This window comes from Microcaecilia unicolor, chromosome 2, assembly GCF_901765095.1.
Source record: "Microcaecilia unicolor chromosome 2, aMicUni1.1, whole genome shotgun sequence".
Taxonomy (NCBI): Eukaryota; Metazoa; Chordata; class Amphibia; order Gymnophiona; family Siphonopidae; genus Microcaecilia; species Microcaecilia unicolor.
The window spans coordinates 68,557,936-68,575,906 of record NC_044032.1 but is presented as its reverse complement, the minus strand read 5'-3'; the positions used below and the strand labels follow the sequence as shown (position 1 = coordinate 68,575,906).

Below are 17,971 nucleotides of genomic sequence, written 5' to 3'. Positions count from 1 at the left end.
AGTAGTCATCAACAACATATATATATATTTTTTGGATGTATGGGTACAAAAGTTTGGAGATAATTTCAAGACGACAGTATTCTCTAAACCTACTGACCGTAACTCCCTGTTACACTATGGGAGTATGCATCCGCCACATATGAAAGACAACATTCCATATGCCCAATTTATGCGGTATAGACGTATATGTTCTCAAGAAAGTGACTTTAAGCACAAAAGGACTAAGTGAGAAATTTTTACAACGGGGGTACCTGAAACAGCTGATCAGGAAAGCAGTAAAAAGAGCTAAATTTAACCGACGAGAAGCGCTATTGGAATATAAATCCAAACGTCAAGAAGAAGATATATTGCCCTTTGTTTTAAAATTCAATGCAGACACTGGGCGGTTCAGTAAAGCCTTAAAAAGACATTTTGAGCTACTTAGAACACACCCAGTGTTTAGGCAATCTAATATTCTGTTCTCATATCAAAGAGGATGCAATCTGGGAGATCGGTTAAGTGTGAATGATGTGTGGTCTCCCAAGAACCCAAGGACAGAATTGGGTAAACACTCTAAATGTGGGCCCTGTTCAGTATGCCATATTATGACAGAAGGGAGCATGTTTACTCAACCTAAAACAGGACGGAAATGTGTTTTGAGAGCAAAAACTAACTGTGAATCCACTGCAGTAATCTATGTGATCCAATGTCCTTGTGGATTACTGTACATTGGGCAAACCACCAGAAGCCTGAAAATTAGATTGATGGAACATTGTTCCTGTATGAAATTGGGTAAACACGAGGCACCAATGGTGACCCATAATGTAATACATCAACATAAATTCCAGGATTTGTCTTGCATGGTGTTGGAACAGGGTGATCTAAGTAGAATGCTTCGGCAGAGAGAACAGAAATGGATCTTCTTTTTCAAGACTGTGGAACCCGATGGATTAAATGTGAGAGTGGAATGGTCGGCTTTTTTCTGATGAATTTCAATGCAGTAGAAGCGGATCTTACCATTGATAGAGCCATTGGAGTTATGCTGAAGGAAGTGAGGTAATTTGCATCTAGCTGAAGGATACGATGCAATCTGGAGTGAAGGAAGTAATGGGAGGAGCCTAATGACCTTTAAATGGCGTCTGGGATCATGAGTGCCTTACCGTTTTGTATGAAGCCTTTGGAGGAAACGGTGCTAGGGCAGTGGATGCAATTTTGGGGAAAAAAAAGCCTTTGGAAATTACCCCTGACACAACAATCGCGAAACGGGGGCTCCCTATCAAACGGTGCTAGGGCAGTGGATGCAATTTTGAAAAAAAAAGCCTTTGGAAATTACCCCTGACGCAGCAATCGCGAAACGGGGGCTCCCTGTTGGGTTATAAAGCAAGAGGGGCCATTGAAGGATGGACACTTTGGCAATAATAATCAGCTAAGTGCTTGGGTTGACCTTTCTTTGTTATATATGGATATATTTGCATTCTAGTGTTAGTATGCTATTCTAATCACCTGAAGTAATTTCACTCAGAAAATACAGTACATGGTTAGAAGAGATAGTGGACACACATAGTAGATAGCAGAGGACAAAGAGTATTAAGGTTAGATACTATTTACATGTGGAGTTTTTTGAAGCCACATGATGGCACGCCGAGCTCTTGCCTTATAGTTCGCTAAGGTGGACTGGCAGGGCGGCAACTCTGAGGCTTTTTTCTCCACATTTGAAATATTTGATTAACTGCTGGCTGGGTGGTAGTTCCACAGTAATTAGACACAGGGAGTGTGAGTCTGTGTGAGGAATTTCATTTATATTTAAGCTAGAGTGTATTATCATTCATTAGAAGATATATCTACATGGTAGAACAACAGTGGCTAGATCAACAGCAGCAGTAGCGAGAGAAAGACCAACGGCGGTGTGAAGAGCGTGAATTCCAGCAGACTCGAGAAGAACAGGAAGAGTGACAGAGGCATGAGGAGCGGACGTTCCAGATGCAGAAATTAAAGATGGAGATGAAAATGGCTTATATCCAAAGCTCCAGCCCAACCCCTGCGCTGAGGCCTGAGGCAGGATCCACAGCTCGAATCAGGCCCAAATTGTTTTTGCAGTTTGATGATACCCGAGGTGACATTGATGGATATCTAATTACCTTTGAGAAAATTTGCCACCTCGATAAGATTCCTCAGAAATACTGGGTACGTTATCTGGGAGGATCACTGGTAGAGCACTTGAGGCATTCCAAGGACTGTCCATGGAGATGTGCTCACAGTTTGAGGTGGTGTGCAAAGCTTTGCTGAACTATTATGCCATTACCCCTGAGACCTACAGACTAAAGTTCTGGACTTTGCAAAAGGGGGCGGATGATACAGCGAGTTTGTGATCCAGCTAAGATACCAGCATCAACGGTTGCTGGAGGACTGGAGGACTGCCAAAACCTGATGGTCCTGGAGCAGTTTCTTCAGCATTGTCCAGAGGTGAGGGAACACATTTAAGATCACCAACCCCGTACTCCAGAGAAGGCTGCTGAGTTGGCTAACATCTTTATGGCTAGCCATCCGTGGTTGGCAAAGAGAAGCCGTCCTTATCTGCAACAGGTGGGATCTAAGGGTAGTCAGTGCCCTAAGCCAAATACCTCTGCAACCTCAGAGACTGTCAGCAAACCCTCCAGTGTTCCCCAAAGACCTAAAGACTTTAGGCATGAGTGTCCTTGTTATCAGTGTGGGTGTACAGGACATTTCAAAGTGGATTGCCCAGATAACCACAAGTTTGCACTAAAGAGCACTTCAGCTCCTGCACCCTTGCTGAATTCTTTCACGACAAGGTTCAAAAGATAAACCTTGAATTCTCTACCTCACCACCTCTCCCTCCACTAGTCCGTTCCCCTCTCTCTCCTTCCCCTCATTCTTTTTCCTCCTTTCCTGAAGTTACTATAGAGGAAACTACACTTCTCCTTTCTTCCTCAAAATGTACCACCTGTTCCTCTGATCCCATTCCCACCCACCTTCTTAATGCCATCTCACCTGCTCTTATTCCTTTTATCTGTCACATTCTCAACCTCTCACTTTCCACTGCAACTGTCCCTACTGCCTTTAAACATGCTGTGGTCACACCTCTCCTTAAGAAGCCTTCACTCGACCCTACTTGTCCCTCTAATTATTGACCCATCTCCCTCCTCCCTTTTCTCTCCAAATTACTTGAGCGTGCTGTTCACCGCCGCTGCCTTGATTTTCTCTCCTCACATGCTATTCTTGACCCACTACAATCTGGTTTTCGCCCTCTCCACTCAACCGAAACTGCTCTTAATAAAGTCTCCAATGACCTATTACTGGCTAAATCCAGAGGTCTCTATTCCATCCTCATTCTTCTTGATCTTTCCGCTGCTTTTGACACTGTCGATCACAGCATACTCCTCGATATCCTGTCCTCACTTGGATTCCAGGGCTCTGTCCTTTCCTGGTTCTCTTCCTACCTCTCCCTCCGCACCTTCAGTGTTCACTCTGGTGGATCCTCTTCTACTTCTATCCCTCTGCCTGTCGGTGTACCTCAGGGTTCTGTTCTTGGTCCCCTCCTCTTTTCTATCTACACTCTTCCCTTGGTTCATTAATCTCATCCCATGGCTTTTCCTACCATCTCTATGCTGATGACTCCCAAATCTACCTTTCTACCCCTGATATCTCACCTTGCATCCAAACCAAAGTTTCAGCGTGCTTGTCTGACATTGCTGTCTGGATGTCTCAACGCCACCTGAAATTAAACATGACCAAACCCGAACTTCTCATTTTTCCCCCCAAACCCACCTCCCCACTCCCTCCATTTTCTATTTCTGTTGATGGCTCTCTCATTCTCCCTGTCTCCTCGGCTCGAAACCTTGGGGTCATCTTTGACTCTTCTCTCTCCTTCTCTGCTCACATCCAGCAGACCGCCAAGACCTGTCGTTTCTTTCTTTACAACATCTGAAAAATCCGCCCCTTTCTTTCCGAGCACTCTACCAAAACCCTCATCCACACCCTTGTCACCTCTCGTTTAGACTACTGCAATCTGCTTTTTGCTGGCCTCCCACTTAGTCACCTCTCCCCTCTCCAATCGGTTCAAAACTCTGCTGCCCGTCTCGTCTTCCGCCAGGGTCACTTTACTCATACTACCCCTCTCCTCAAGTCGCTTCACTGGCTCCCTATCCGTTTCGCATCCTGTTCAAACTTCTTCTACTAACCTATAAATGTACTCACTCTGCTGCTCCTCAGTATCTCTCCGCATTCGTCCTTCCCTACACCCCTTTCCATGCACTCCGCTCCATGGATAAATCCTTCTTATCTGTTCCCTTCTCCACTACTGCCAACTCCAGACTTCGCGCCTTCTGTCTCGCTGCACCCTACGCCTGGAATAAACTTCCTGAGCTCCTACGTCTTGCCCCTTCCTTGGCCACCTTTAAATCTAGACTGAAAGCCCACCTCTTTAACATTGCTTTTGACTCGTAATCACTTGTAACCACTTGCCTCCACCTACCCTCCTCCTTCCTGTACACAATAATTGATTTGCTTACTTTATTTTTTGTCTATTAGATTGTAAGCTCTTTGAGCAGGGACTGTCTTTCTTCTATGTTTGTGCAGCGCTGCGTATACCTTGTAGCGCTATAGAAATGCTAAATAGTAGTAGTAGTAGGTGGGTGGCTCCAGTAACCCGAAGGAGACCCACACAATTGCAGCAGCACAACAAGTTACTAGCCACTCATCAAGCAAGGAAGCAGATGGGTTTCCACAACACTACAGCACCCCAGTAACTGTGAATCAGACCCAGGTGGCTGGGCTTGTGGACATTGGCTTTAGCATGACTTTGTGACGACCAGAGCTAGTGCCAGAAGATGCTATTCTACCAGGGTGAACTGCAGAGGTAGTGTTAGCCAATGGATCCAGAGAGACTGTACCCATTGCTCGAGTATTCCTGGATTGAGGTTCCAAGCCTTGATACAGAGAAGTAGGAATAATGAAAAACATGCCAGTACCAATGCTGTGTGGAACTGACATGGGTCCAATGAACATTACCCTTGATAGCGGAGTCAGCATTTGCGTTATAGTGACCCTTAATCAGGCCCAAGTGGCTCAACAAGCAGAAGCAGCAGAGATCACCCCTCCAGTTCCAGATCCTGAGCCAGTCCAGGTGGGACCAGCTGACCAAGCGACAGGAGGAGGCACTCCAGTGCTTCCAGCAGCACCGGTTCCAGAGGTGACTGGGGCCGTGCGTGTGGAACAGCCTGACTTAACTGACACACCTATTGATCAGACTGTTGATCCTGATTTGTCACAGTCACCAGCAGAGACCCTTCCCGTTATGGATACTGATTTAGGACAGAGACATGCTTTTCAGGAAGCACAACACTCTGACCCTGACCTGGAAGCTCTGAGGCACTGGCTGGCCAACCAACCAAGATCGCATCCTATGGAAAGGGGGTTTGTTGTACAGAGAGAATGATCCAGCTTATATTGCCCAGGGCATACAGGGAACAACTTCTACAGATTGCACATGACATTCCACTGGCAGGACATCAGGGGGTGACATGCACACATACTAGATTGACATAGAATGTCTGTTGGCCAGGAGTATCTCGAGCCGTAGCTGACTATTGTTGAACCTATGATGTGTATCAAAGAGTGGGTAAGACCCAAGATCATCCCCAAGCTCCCCGGAAACCTTTACCCATTATCAGTGAGTCCTTTGAGAGAATAGCTGTGGAGATAGTGGGGCCTAGCCAGACTGGGAAAAGATATATATTAACAGTGGTGGACTTTGCTACCAGATATCCTGAAGCAGTAGCCTTATCCTCCATAGAATCAGAGAAAATTGACACTGCCCTGTAAGAAATATTTTCCTGGGTAGGATATCCATGAGAAATACTCTCAGACCAAGGGACACAGTTTATGTCTGAGTTGATCCTGAATCTGTGGGCACATTGTGGAGTTAAATCTGTATGTGCCACACCATATTACCCTGAAACTAATGGGTTGGTGGAGAGATTTAATGGGACATTAAAGCATATGTTAAAGACTTTCATAGATAAACTAAAAAAAAATTTATTTGGGAAAAGAATCTGAAATGTCTAACAACACAAATAAACAAATAGAGATTCCTTATATAATAGTAGATAAGCAATGAAAATTGTAAAAATAGTATAAAGAGAGGAAAAGGCCTCAAGAAGCTCCCAGCTATCTGCTGGTTGAGTGGTGCTTTATCATCAGTGGCAAAAAACCTTCTAACATAGACTTTATGATTTTAATTGAATAGCAAAATATCTGCTTTAAATATTTAGCTGCATAGTCTTTCTTCCAACTGAACCAAAAACCAGGCCATGACTGCCGATATCCAGCATTTCGTTAAGCTGCATCAGAGTCAGTCAAAAATCTGTGAAGAGAAGAGAAAATAGTAGTATATCTTCAAAAATATCTTCATATTAACATTCGCAAAACATTGCTTGTTTAAACTCCATTCAGTACTGATGGAACTGCAGAGGCACAATCAAAATAAAAAATGACGATCCCTCTATATATCTATTGCTTGACATCAGACACTCTGACAAGCATAAGCCAATCAAGGAATTTTAGCAAATGGATAGGACCAATCAAAAAATGCCAAAAAAATTCCATGTTTATGTTCTGAAGCTGTGACATCAAGGCTGTTTTCTTGGTTTAAGCCTTTTGGAAAAGGCAGTCTGCAGTATACTTTCAAAAATTGTTGTTCTGGGCTCTGATTGGCCCAGGACCTTATTTCATTTGGGTTTTACTGTCCGCCCCCCCCCCCCCCCCAGTCTTAGCCAGGAAGAAGAGAGAGACAGATCTCTTTGCTGAAGCTTTGTGAACAGCTATATGTCCTGATCTTCCCAGATATTTTTAAGAAAGTAAACAAATGTTTAGATAGTTTTATAATTGATCCATAGTTACGTTACCTGTTATTGTTTGCTGATTGCATTTTTTTGTTCATTGTTCAATATTTTTTAAGACAATAAACACTATTCAGTTTATTGCCTCTGCTTGATAAAGAATCCTGGTGGTTTGTGTGTTGGGTCTGTGAGTGCTTTATGGGAACTGTGGGACCACTGGGAATGCGGCCCCAGTAACCTAGAAATCACTGGAGATAATTTGAGAGTGGAAAACTCGCCCAGAGGCGGTTGGGATGCAGTCGGTGGAAGGAAGATGCTAGTGTGGAGCACAAGCGGCAGGTGCAGGTAGACCTGAGCTGTGCTGGGGATAGACCCTGTAAGTGGCCGTGGGGTAACCCCAGGCAGGTGGCTAGGCATTTCGTGACATTGTATTTTTTGTGATTTTTTGCATCAATAACATCCCACTGTTGCAGAGTGTATGTGGCCACTGGAAGAAGGACCTGATACATATAAACTGGAGGATTTTTGAATGCTAGCTTAACCTAAATAAATAAAAAAAATTAAAATAGATAAATAAGCAGAACACAGCTTCTTTCTCTTTAAATTTCTTAAATGCATTTCATGTTGTAAATTAGTACCTTTTAAAGCTATGTCTAATATGTTTTGCCTGTCCTGGGCTGACACTTTTGATGCCAGTAGTATCATAATAATAATGAACCTTTTGAGCACAGCATGTTTGTGCTTCCTGTGTAGCAGACACAATATAAAAGAAATTAGCACTTTTGCTTGCAATACCGTAGTTAGATGTTCTGCCCACATGAGCGACATTTTGAATTACATTATTAATAATGCCTGAACAGCAGATGTGTACTGTGGTTTTAGTGTTTCTCATATGCAGATTCATTAATGCACTCTTGCATTTTCATTCACTCAGTCCTCTTGTTCTCTGTACATCATTATAGCCAACAGCAGAGCTACCAAGTTATCCATTCCAGGAGGGAGACTTATTGGCTGGTCCGTTACCCATTCCAGGAGGTAGACTTATTGGCCGGTCCTGGATTTCTGCGAATATCATCCTGGTGCATTATGGGACTTGCAGCACTGATTTCAATGGGTAGGATCATGGACTAGAAATACAACACTGCTTTGGAATGTAGGTTTAAAACCAGGACCGGCCAAAAAGTCTCCTTCCAAGAAGGAGTAATTTGGCAGCTGTGCAAAAGCTGTAAGCTCATTTTCAAGGGATATAGGGTGTTTATAAAAAATATTGTTTGGATGGAAGAGGTGGATGGGGTGGAGGAGTAGCCTAATGGTTAGAGCAGCAGGCTGGGAACCAGAATGCCTGGTTCAAATCACATGGCAGCTCCTTGTGGTCTTAAGCAAGCCACTTAACCCTCCATATCTCAGGAGAAGGCCATGGCAAACACCATGCCTGCATCTTGTCAAGAAAACCTTAAGTGGGAGTCCCTTATCATGTGGTCACAGGAGTCAGTTCAAATCAAGGACACATCTAGACCTGGTAGGAGGTAGAGGCCAATTGTGATTCATTGGCAGAAATTAACTTTTGTAGCTCTTATCCCTGTTGTGGATTCTAAGTGTACTGTTTATTTAAATTATTTTTTAAATTTATGGTCAATGTTGCTTATAACTTAAGTGAAAACAACACAAAAAATACTATCCATTCCAAGGCAATAATATAAAAGAAGAAAACAAAATAATTGTAAGTAAAAAAAGGAATGAGATGCATCATTGAACACAATGGTTATCATGTCCTTTTACTAAGCTGTATTAAGCAGCTAGCATGGGTCTTACCAAGCATTAAACGTTAATACGGACCTACACTAACATTAATAAGCATTAAAACAACCAGCACAGGAAATAAAAAAAACCCCTGTACTATCATATGGGAATGGACAGTGCAAGGGCAGTACCAAGGCGGTGGAGTGACCAGTGATGACAGCTAGCCCGTGGAGCCCAGTAGCACGGCTGCACTTAACACTACCTCATGAAATGGCAATAATTGCAGCCACAGTACCCTCCATTGCCCCAGGTACATAACTTAGATTATGAGCTCACTAGGGACAGAGAAGTACCTGAATATAATGTGTACAATACTGTGTGCATCTAGTAACGCTATAGAAATGATAAGTAGTAGTACTAGTAGTAGTACCTACATTCCAGTAGCCCAACCATGACCCTAACATAAGGGACTACCAACTCCCCCTGATCCCCAAATCTGATCTCTCTATCCCCCAATCCACCCCCTCCAATTAGGGCCGTGCAAACCCAGTAAGCGGGGTAAGCACCGCAGGGGGGCGCCTGCCTTCAAGGGCGCTGCGCCGTCTGGTCCAATTGTATTAAAAAAAAAAGTAAGGCTGCAAAACAAAAATCCAGTTTCATCAAAGCCTTTCTCCCTCCAGCTATCTATACAGCAAACTGAAGTGCTTAGTACCACCCCTCTAAGCAACGGACCAATCAGAAAGTGACTCTAGAGCGCCAAGCTGGAAGCGGATTAGTGCGGCGGAGTCGAGGTGGTGGTGCTGCGGTAGCAGCCGCACGTTGGGTTTGAGGTGTATGGAGGGGCGTGATGTCTTGCCACAAGGTATTTGGGGGGGGGGGGGGGGACTGTAGCGCCGCTTCCGTACTCATGTCAGGGGTGGGCCATTCCTGAGGTGCTGCTGGCTGTTTAGTTGCTGAGGCGGTACCCCCACCGGTGTAAGGCTGGACTTCACTCTGCTGTTTCAGCCTTTGGCGTTACTATCTCCCACTCGTACTGAGCTCATCATCAGCCAATTGCCCCAGCCGTTCGGCGTAGTGTATTTACACAGTTTGCATTGCATGCCCCAGATCGTCATTATGCTGATTAATACAAAACTGCAGCATCAGGGTTACTCTGCTTCTAGGAGTAGATGCATAGATGTCAAAGGCAGGTGGATGCCCCTAAAGAGGCATTAAGCAAGATTAGTGGTCTATCCACTGGATGGACAGACTGGATGGACCTTACAGGTCTTTTGGCAGACTGGATGGACCATACAGGTCTTTATCTGCCGTCATTTACTATGTTAATATGAGTGGGTGGCTGGCCCAAGGGTATCTGATGGGTTAAAAACGTTTTCGGCACCCGCCACATGGGTCTCCCTATCCCTGCAGTATCCTCCTCTCACACCATCACACCTCTGCCTTCCCTAAATCCAGCATCGCTCGTTACCTTTCTTCCTGCAGGTCCAGGATCGTTGCTGCTTCCTTCTCCTTCCCCTGCCACCGTTCTTACAGCTTACATTTTCGGGCCATACACGATTCACACAGGCACTCCATGGCCTTCCCAGAGAGGGCTGGATGCGGCAGAGGGAGGTCCCCGCGGTGCCTGTGTGAATCGTGGATGGCCTGAAAATGTAAGCTGAAAGCGCGGCAGTGGGGGAAGAAGCAAGAAGTGGCCGGACCTATGGGAGGAGAAAGTGGGGAGCAATGCGCCGCAGCACCCCGAGAGTTTGCTGCAGCACACAGTTTGGGAACCACTAGTCTAGGCGAAACTTCAGCCATGACCCCCCCCCCCCCCCCGGTTCAAGGCTTAAGGTCCTAGGCCCTATCCTATATTAGCCCAGTATTTCCTCTTCCTTTCTCTACTCTTCCTTGCAGACCAGTATCCCACTTCTCTCCCCATCCTCCCCCCCCCCCCCAAGATGGCCAGTCATTTCCCCCTTCCTGTCAGTGAGGCAAGTGGTGAGTGATCATTTTCACAGTTAAAAATCATAAAAAATTATTTGCGATCAAGCATTTCGCAAGAAAGGCTTGTAAGCCTTGCATCTTGTGCCAAGGGGGGGGGGGGGGGCAACTGATAGTCTGCAGGGGGGCACCAGAGACCCTAAGCATAGCCCTACCTCCAATTACCACATCCAGTCTCCTCATACCCTGATCCGTTCCCCCTCCCTCATCCCTGACTACTGCAAGGATCATCAGCACTATTTTGGAACCTGGAACCAGATAACATGGGAGCAGAGGGGAACTACTCCTGCCCCATGTCACTAAAGGACCAGAGATTACCTTGTCAGGCCAAAGGGTGGTTGAGGTGTCCAGAGGGGGGTGTCTGGGGTATGGGGAAGTTGTCTTACAGAACTGTGTGTATGTGAGGAGATAGGCAGAGCTCCGGAGTCTCAATGCAGGGATGAGGTGATGGTGCAGGGAGGAGGGTTTAGGTTTGTTAGGGACTGAACAACATTCTGGGGATGGGGGAGCCTATTCTGTAAAAAAAAAAAAGATGGGCTCCACCTTAACCATGGTGGAACCAGGCTGCTGGTATCAACATTTAAGAAGGAGATAGAGCAGCTTTTAAACTAGAAACTGGGGGAAGGCCAATAGTTGCTCAAAATCACAAAGTATCTTTAAAAGATGTCACCAAAACAGGGAAGACAGGGCATCCTGATAGCAAGGTTGCAATAGAGACCATGGTAGACAAGGTGTTTTTAAATAAAAAGCAGATTGCAGATTGCAAATCACTGTCAACTGCTGAACAAGTTGTAAATAGAAACAACAAACATTGTTTGAAAAGTCTATATGCAAATGCCTGAAGCCTAAGAAATAAGATGAGAGAGTTAGAACATATTGCACCTAAATGAAAAGATAGATATAATAGGTATCTCTGAGACCTGGTGGAAGGAGGATAACCAGTGGAACCAGTGGAATAGGTATATCTGTGATAACCTGGTGGAAGGAGGATAAGAGCATAACTGTCATACCAGGGTACAAATTATATCATAATGATAGGGTGGATCAAATTGGTGGAGGGGTAGTACTGTTTGTTAAGGAGGACCTTGAATCAAATAGATTAAAAATTCTGCAGGACACACACATCTTAGAACCCCTATGGATAGAAATTCCATGTATAAAAGAGAAAAGGATAGTGATAGGAGTGTACTACAATCCACCTCCCAGGATGAATAGGCAGATGTAGAAATGCTATCAGAAATTAGGGAGGCTAACAAACTGGGGAACACAATAATAATGAGCGATGTCAATTACCCTGATATTGACTGGGTAAATGTAACATCAGGGCACACTAGGGAGGTAAAATTCCTTGATGAAATCATGTATTTCTTTATGGAGCAGCTGGTTCAGAAACCAATAAGAAAGGGAACAACTCTAGACCTATGTATTGTATGGTCTGGTGCAGGAGGTAATGGTGCTGGAGCCGCTTGATAACTGTGATCATAACATGATCAGATTTGATATAAGGCTTATATTATAAGCTCCAGACTAAGTACACACAGGAAATCCAATACATTAGTATTTAACTTTAAAAAATGAGACTATAATAAAATGAGAAGTATGGTACAAAAAACTTAGAGAAGTGCCTGCAATGGTCAAAACTTTACATCAGGTGTGGATGCTGTTCAAAAATGCCATCCTGGAATCCCAGACCAGATATATTCTTTGTGTTAAAAAAGGAAGAAGGAAGGTCAAACGACAGCCGGTCTGGTTAAAAAGTGAGTTCAAGGAATGTATTAGAGCTAAAAGAAAATCCTTCAGAAAACTGAAGAAGGATCCAGCTGAAAATAATAGGAAACAGCATAAGGAATGGCAAGTCAAATGCAAATTGCTAATAAGGAAGACAGAGAGACTTTGAAAAGAAGATTGAGTTGCAGGCAAAAACATATAGTAAAAACTTTTTTACTTATATTAGAAGCCAGAAACTGGCAAAAGAATCAGTTGGACCGCTAAATGACCAAGGGTTAAAAGGAGCACTCAGGAAAGACAAGGCTATAGTGGAGAGATTAAATGAATTCTTTGCTTCAGTCTTTACCGAGGAAGATGTGGAAGAGATACCAGTGCCAAAAATGGTATTCATTTCTGATAACTCAGAGAAACAAACAAATCTCTGTAAACCTGGAAGATGTAATGGGCAATTTGACAAACTGTAGAGTAAAAATCACCTGGACCGGATGGTATACATCTCAGAGTACTGACAGAATTGAAAAATGAAGTTGCAGAGCTATTGTTAGTAATATATAATTTATCTTTAAAATAAAGCACGGTACCAGAAGATTGCAGGGTAACCAATGTAATGCCAATTTTTAAAAAATGGTTCCAGAGGTGATCCTGAAAATTATATACTGGTGAGCCTGACACTGGTGCTGGGCAAAATGGTAGAGAGTATTATGAAGAACAAAATTACAGAGCATATACATAAGCATGGATTAATGAGACAAAAGCCAACATGGGTTCAATCAAGGAAAATCTTGCCTCACCAATCTACTACATTTCTTTGAAGAGGAGAGTAGACATGTAGATAAAGGTGAGTCAGTCGATATTGTATATCTGGATTTGCTTTCAAAAGCTGCACTCTGGTTCACAAAATTATCTACGGTGAAGCCCCGGGATACATGACAGACTTGATCGACCTACCAACTAGAATCCGAATCAACACGAACCTACCTAAACCTGCACTACCCAAGCTGCAAAGGACTTAAATACAAATCAACTTACGCATCCAGTTTTTCCTGCATAAGCACACAATTGTGGAACGCATTACCAAAAACCTTAAAAACGACATACGATCACCTACACTTCCGGAGAACACTAAAAACTCATCTGTTTAAAAAGGCATACCCCACCAATCCAACATAAATGCTGGATCTCTGCAACACAACAAAACTAAAACATGTAACGGACATAACACAACTCTCCTGTTGCACGATTCCCTTATGTGGCTGGACCACATGAACATTCAACATCACTATGTATTTGTTTACACCGGAGTCTGCAAACGCATCACCGGTACTATGTAAGCCACATTGAGCCTGCAAATAGGTGGGAAAATGTGGGATACAAATGTAACAAATAAATAAATAAAATACCTCATGAAAGACTCCTGGGGAAATTAGAAAATCATGGGATAGGAGATAATATGCTATTGAGGATAAAATATAGAAAACAGAGAGTAGGGTTAAATGGTCATTATTCTCAATGGAGAAGGTAGATAGTGGGGTTCCCCAGTGGTTTGTGCTGGGACTGCTGCTTTTTATCATATTTATAAGTGAGCTAGAGATAGGACTAACTAGTGAGATAATTAAATTTGCTGACGACACAAAATTATTCAACATTGCTAAATCGCAAGAAGATTGTGAAAAATTACAAGAAGAACTTACAAGAAGTGGGGACTGTGCATTCAAATGGCAGATTACATTTAATGTGAGCAAGTGCAAAGTGATGCAAGTGGGTAAGCAGAGCCTAAACCATGATGCAAAGTTTCACATTGTTAGTCACCACGCAGGAAAAAGATCTAGGTGTCATTGTTGATGGTATGTTGAAACCCTCTGCTCAGTGTGCAGCGGTGGCTAAGAAAGCAAATAGGAAGTATTAGAAAAGGAATGGGGAAAAAAAGGAGAATGTTATAATGCATTCATATTGCTCCTTGGTGTGACCACATCGCGAATACTGTATGCAATTCTGGTCACTACATCTCAAAAAAGATATAGCGGAATTAGAAAAGTTACAGAGAAGGGTGACAAAAATGATAATGGGGATGGGACAACTTCCCTATGAGGAAAGGCTAAAGCAGCTATGGCTCTTCAGCTTGGAGAAGAGACGGCTGAGGGGAGATATGATAGAGGTCTGTAAAATACTGAGTGGAGTGGAACATGTAGATGGAATCACATGTTTACTCTTTCCAAAAAATGGTAGGACTATGGAGCACACAATGAAGCTACTAAGTAGTAAACTTAAAACAAATTGGAGAAAATATTTTTTCACTCATCAAGTAATTAAAGTCTGGAATGTAATAAAAGTAGATAGCTCAACAGGGTTTAAAAAAGGTTGGATAATTTCATAAAGAAAAGTCCATATGCCATTATTCAGATGGACTTGGGGAAATCCACTGATTATTCCTAGGATAGGCAGCATAAAATCTGTTTTACTGTTCTGGGATCTTGCCAGGCATTTGTGACCTGGATTGGCAACTGTTGGAAACTGGATACTGGGCTTGATGGACCTTAAGTCTGTTAACACAACACTTACGTTCTTATGGAAGTGGTATAAGCTCTAGACCTGTACCAGAATACATATTCTGTACTTGGGGGATAAGTATCTTAAGCAGGACTGTTTTTTGTTTTTCTCCAGGGGACAGCTTAGAACATAAGAACATAATTGTAGCCATACTGGGTCAGACCAATTTATTTATTTGTTGCATTTGTATCCCACATTTTCCCACCTATTTGCAGGCTCAATGTGGCTTACATAGTACCGTTAAGGCGTTTGCCCAGTCGGTTGATAGCAAATACAAGGTTGTATAGTGATCGAATGAGGTATATGTGGACGGTCGGAAGGGATGAAGATTGTGTGTTGTCGGTACGATCATTAGGCATGCTGTGTTTTGGGTGAAGAGGTTTACGTAGGATCGTTGGGGTAGGCCTTTTTGAAGAGGTTAGTTTTTAGTGATTTCCTGAAGTTCAGGTGGTCATGGATTGTTTTCACAGCTTTTGGGAGGCCATCCCATAGTTGTGCGCTTATATAGGAGAAGCCAGATGCGTAGGTTGTTTTGTATTTCAGTCCTTTGCAATTTGGGTATTGTAGGTTTAGGTATGATCTTGATGACCCGACTCTGTTTCTTATTGGTAGATCTATGAGGTATATCATGTATCCTGGGACTACGCCATATATAATTTTGTGGACTAAAGTGCAGATTTTGAAGATGATCCGTTCTTTGATTGGGAGTCAATGCAATTTTTCTCGAAGGGGTTTGGCACTTTCGAAGCGTGTTTCGCTGAATATCAACCTGGCTGCTGTATTTTGGGCGGTCTGGAGGTTTTTTTGTGAGTTGTTCTTTGCATCCCGCGTAGATTCCGTTGCAGTAATCTGCATGACTTAGGACCATTGATTGTATTAGGTTTCAGAAGGTTTCCCTTAGGAAGAAAGGTTTTAGTCGTTTGAGCTTCCACATTGAATAGAACATTTTCTTTATTACAGAGTTTACTTGGCTCTCGAGAGTAAGGTTGCGGTTGAGTGTGATGCCGAGTATTTTTAAGCTGTCTGAGGTAGGGAGGATGTGTCCTGGGGTATTTATAGTTGTTATTTATAGAGGCCCCTTGATCACTGTTCCCTCTATGCTGAGTAGGAGTACTCCAAGTGCACTGCTGCCAGTGGTGGTGGTGCTTCAATATTGTGTTTTTAATTGCTATGGACAAGCAGGTTCCCTGGAGTCCTACTGAGCTTGCCTGTCCTTTACTATTGAAAATGTGATAGTGAAACAGCACCCCCCCCCCCCCCCCCCCCGGCAGGACTGTAAATGGAGGACTCCTGCTCAGTTTAGAGGAACAGTGCCCCTGAGGCTACACCACTGATCCTGACAATAAAGGTAGAAAAAAACGTTTTAGTTCAGTGATTTGTATATGCCAGGTTTGGGAATCTAAATGCGCAGCATCAGTACTTTCTTTGTAATTTGCAAAGCACAGCAGGAAATGCATTTCTGTTTATATTTTTCCTGTGTTGTACTGCTGACAGAGTTCAGCTTTCAGGGGTTTCCAATTCAGTCTGCACATTTGTATTTCTAATATGTGGTCATTTACTCTGTAGTTTCTCTGTAAGGATTTGTAGAGGTCTAGTTTGTTCTCTTTTTCCAATCAGCAGTGTGTACGCAGTTCTTGACTCTGTTGCCTGTTGTAGGGGGCGGGTCCCTCAGTGGTTACCCCACCCCTTAAGGACAACCCTTCCAATGAGTGTCTTTTTTGCTATGAAAAGCACTGACCTTCAGTCTCTTCCAGTACAGATTACCCAGAGAGATTGGATCTTAAAATGTCATCATTGTTCAGTCCATTTGGCATCAGTGTATTAATGAAATTATTAGAATATCACAATTTTTGATGCTTTCAATCAGTGACATAAGTAAATGTAACTGGTCACCTGTTTATCAGTGCAATAGCTATTGGTTAGGTTCAGAATTATTAAATTTTTTTAAAGATGCACATATATCTTGTGTGTAATTAACATATATTGTTTTGTTTAAAATTGACTATTTTGCTTTCTCTGTCTGTTTGTTCCAGGTCTTGGTGGAGCTCTTGGATACGTCACAGGAGCCATAGACTGGGGACCTTCAATGTTGGGAAAATTACTAGGATCAGAATTTCAGGTCATCTTTTTCTTTGCTGCTCTGGTTTTCATCCTGTGCATTACTTTGCATTTGTGCAGCATTCCTGAAACTCCACTGAAAGGCAGCAAGGAGGAAAGCAAACTGTTGTTAAAACATGATGAATTCTATCAATATGGCTCTGTAGAGCAAGTGAAAAATGGTTATGTAAGACCACAAGGAGATAAACCTAAGTCTGATTATGTGCTGGGAGAAGTGGAAATAGAGCAGACAGATACACAGGTAATTATTTTATTGTTACTGTACTTTCTTAAAATTCCAGGGAGTACTGCTTGCTCGAATAAGCTTGATAATTGGTAGCAATAGAATCATCTCTCCCTTGCCTGCAGTTATTCCACTGTTTAATCTGATCCTGTAAGATGTCAGAAGATAACAGTTCCAAAAAAACCCAGCATCTAACACTTTAATTCCAAAATTTTTGTTTATATGAATACGTTTATGGTATAATCTATTATGGACCTCAGTGGTGATTCGTTTTATAAGAGTCAGAATATCTCTTAGCTTGCCTTGCCTCTTCCCAGGTCCAAAATTATTTTTTAGATCAAACTCATTATTTTGATTTTTTTTTAATGTTTTTTTATAAATATTTTGAACTGTAGCACAACTTCATTTCCCATCTTAAATATTTATCTTTGTCTCATGTATCAAAAAGCTTTTACAAGATGTCAGAAGATAAGCAGGGCTGAGTATTGCTAATACTGGATGGGAGAGAAAAAATATCCGCCAGAAGGTGAAGAACTCTAGACGCCCCACGGACAACAACAAGAAATGAAATAAAAGTGGGAGGGCGACCAAGGATTCCAAAGACTGAAAGGATATATAATAATAAAGATGTTTATTGAGGTATAAAGACTCGACACAATGTCGTGTTTCGGCCGTTAGGCCTGCATCAGGAGTCTTAATGCCGAATGCTTTTGAGAACTATTTGATGAAGGCAAATCCTCAACAAAGGGAGGCCTTTAGAAAGACCGTTGTGAAGGTGAGCGTGCTTCGTTGTCTC

General features: G+C 42.9%; 1 protein-coding gene across 1 annotated transcript in view; it reads left to right on the top strand.

Moving 5' to 3' along the window:
* Nucleotides 1-17,971, top strand: part of SLC45A2 (solute carrier family 45 member 2) — an 80,313-nt gene that overhangs the window by 11,784 nt on the left and 50,558 nt on the right. Inside the window, exon 3 of the mRNA XM_030192125.1 lies at nucleotides 16,868-17,193. Coding sequence (XP_030047985.1) covers nucleotides 16,868-17,193 — 326 coding nt within the window. The remainder of the gene's footprint in view (nucleotides 1-16,867; nucleotides 17,194-17,971) is intronic.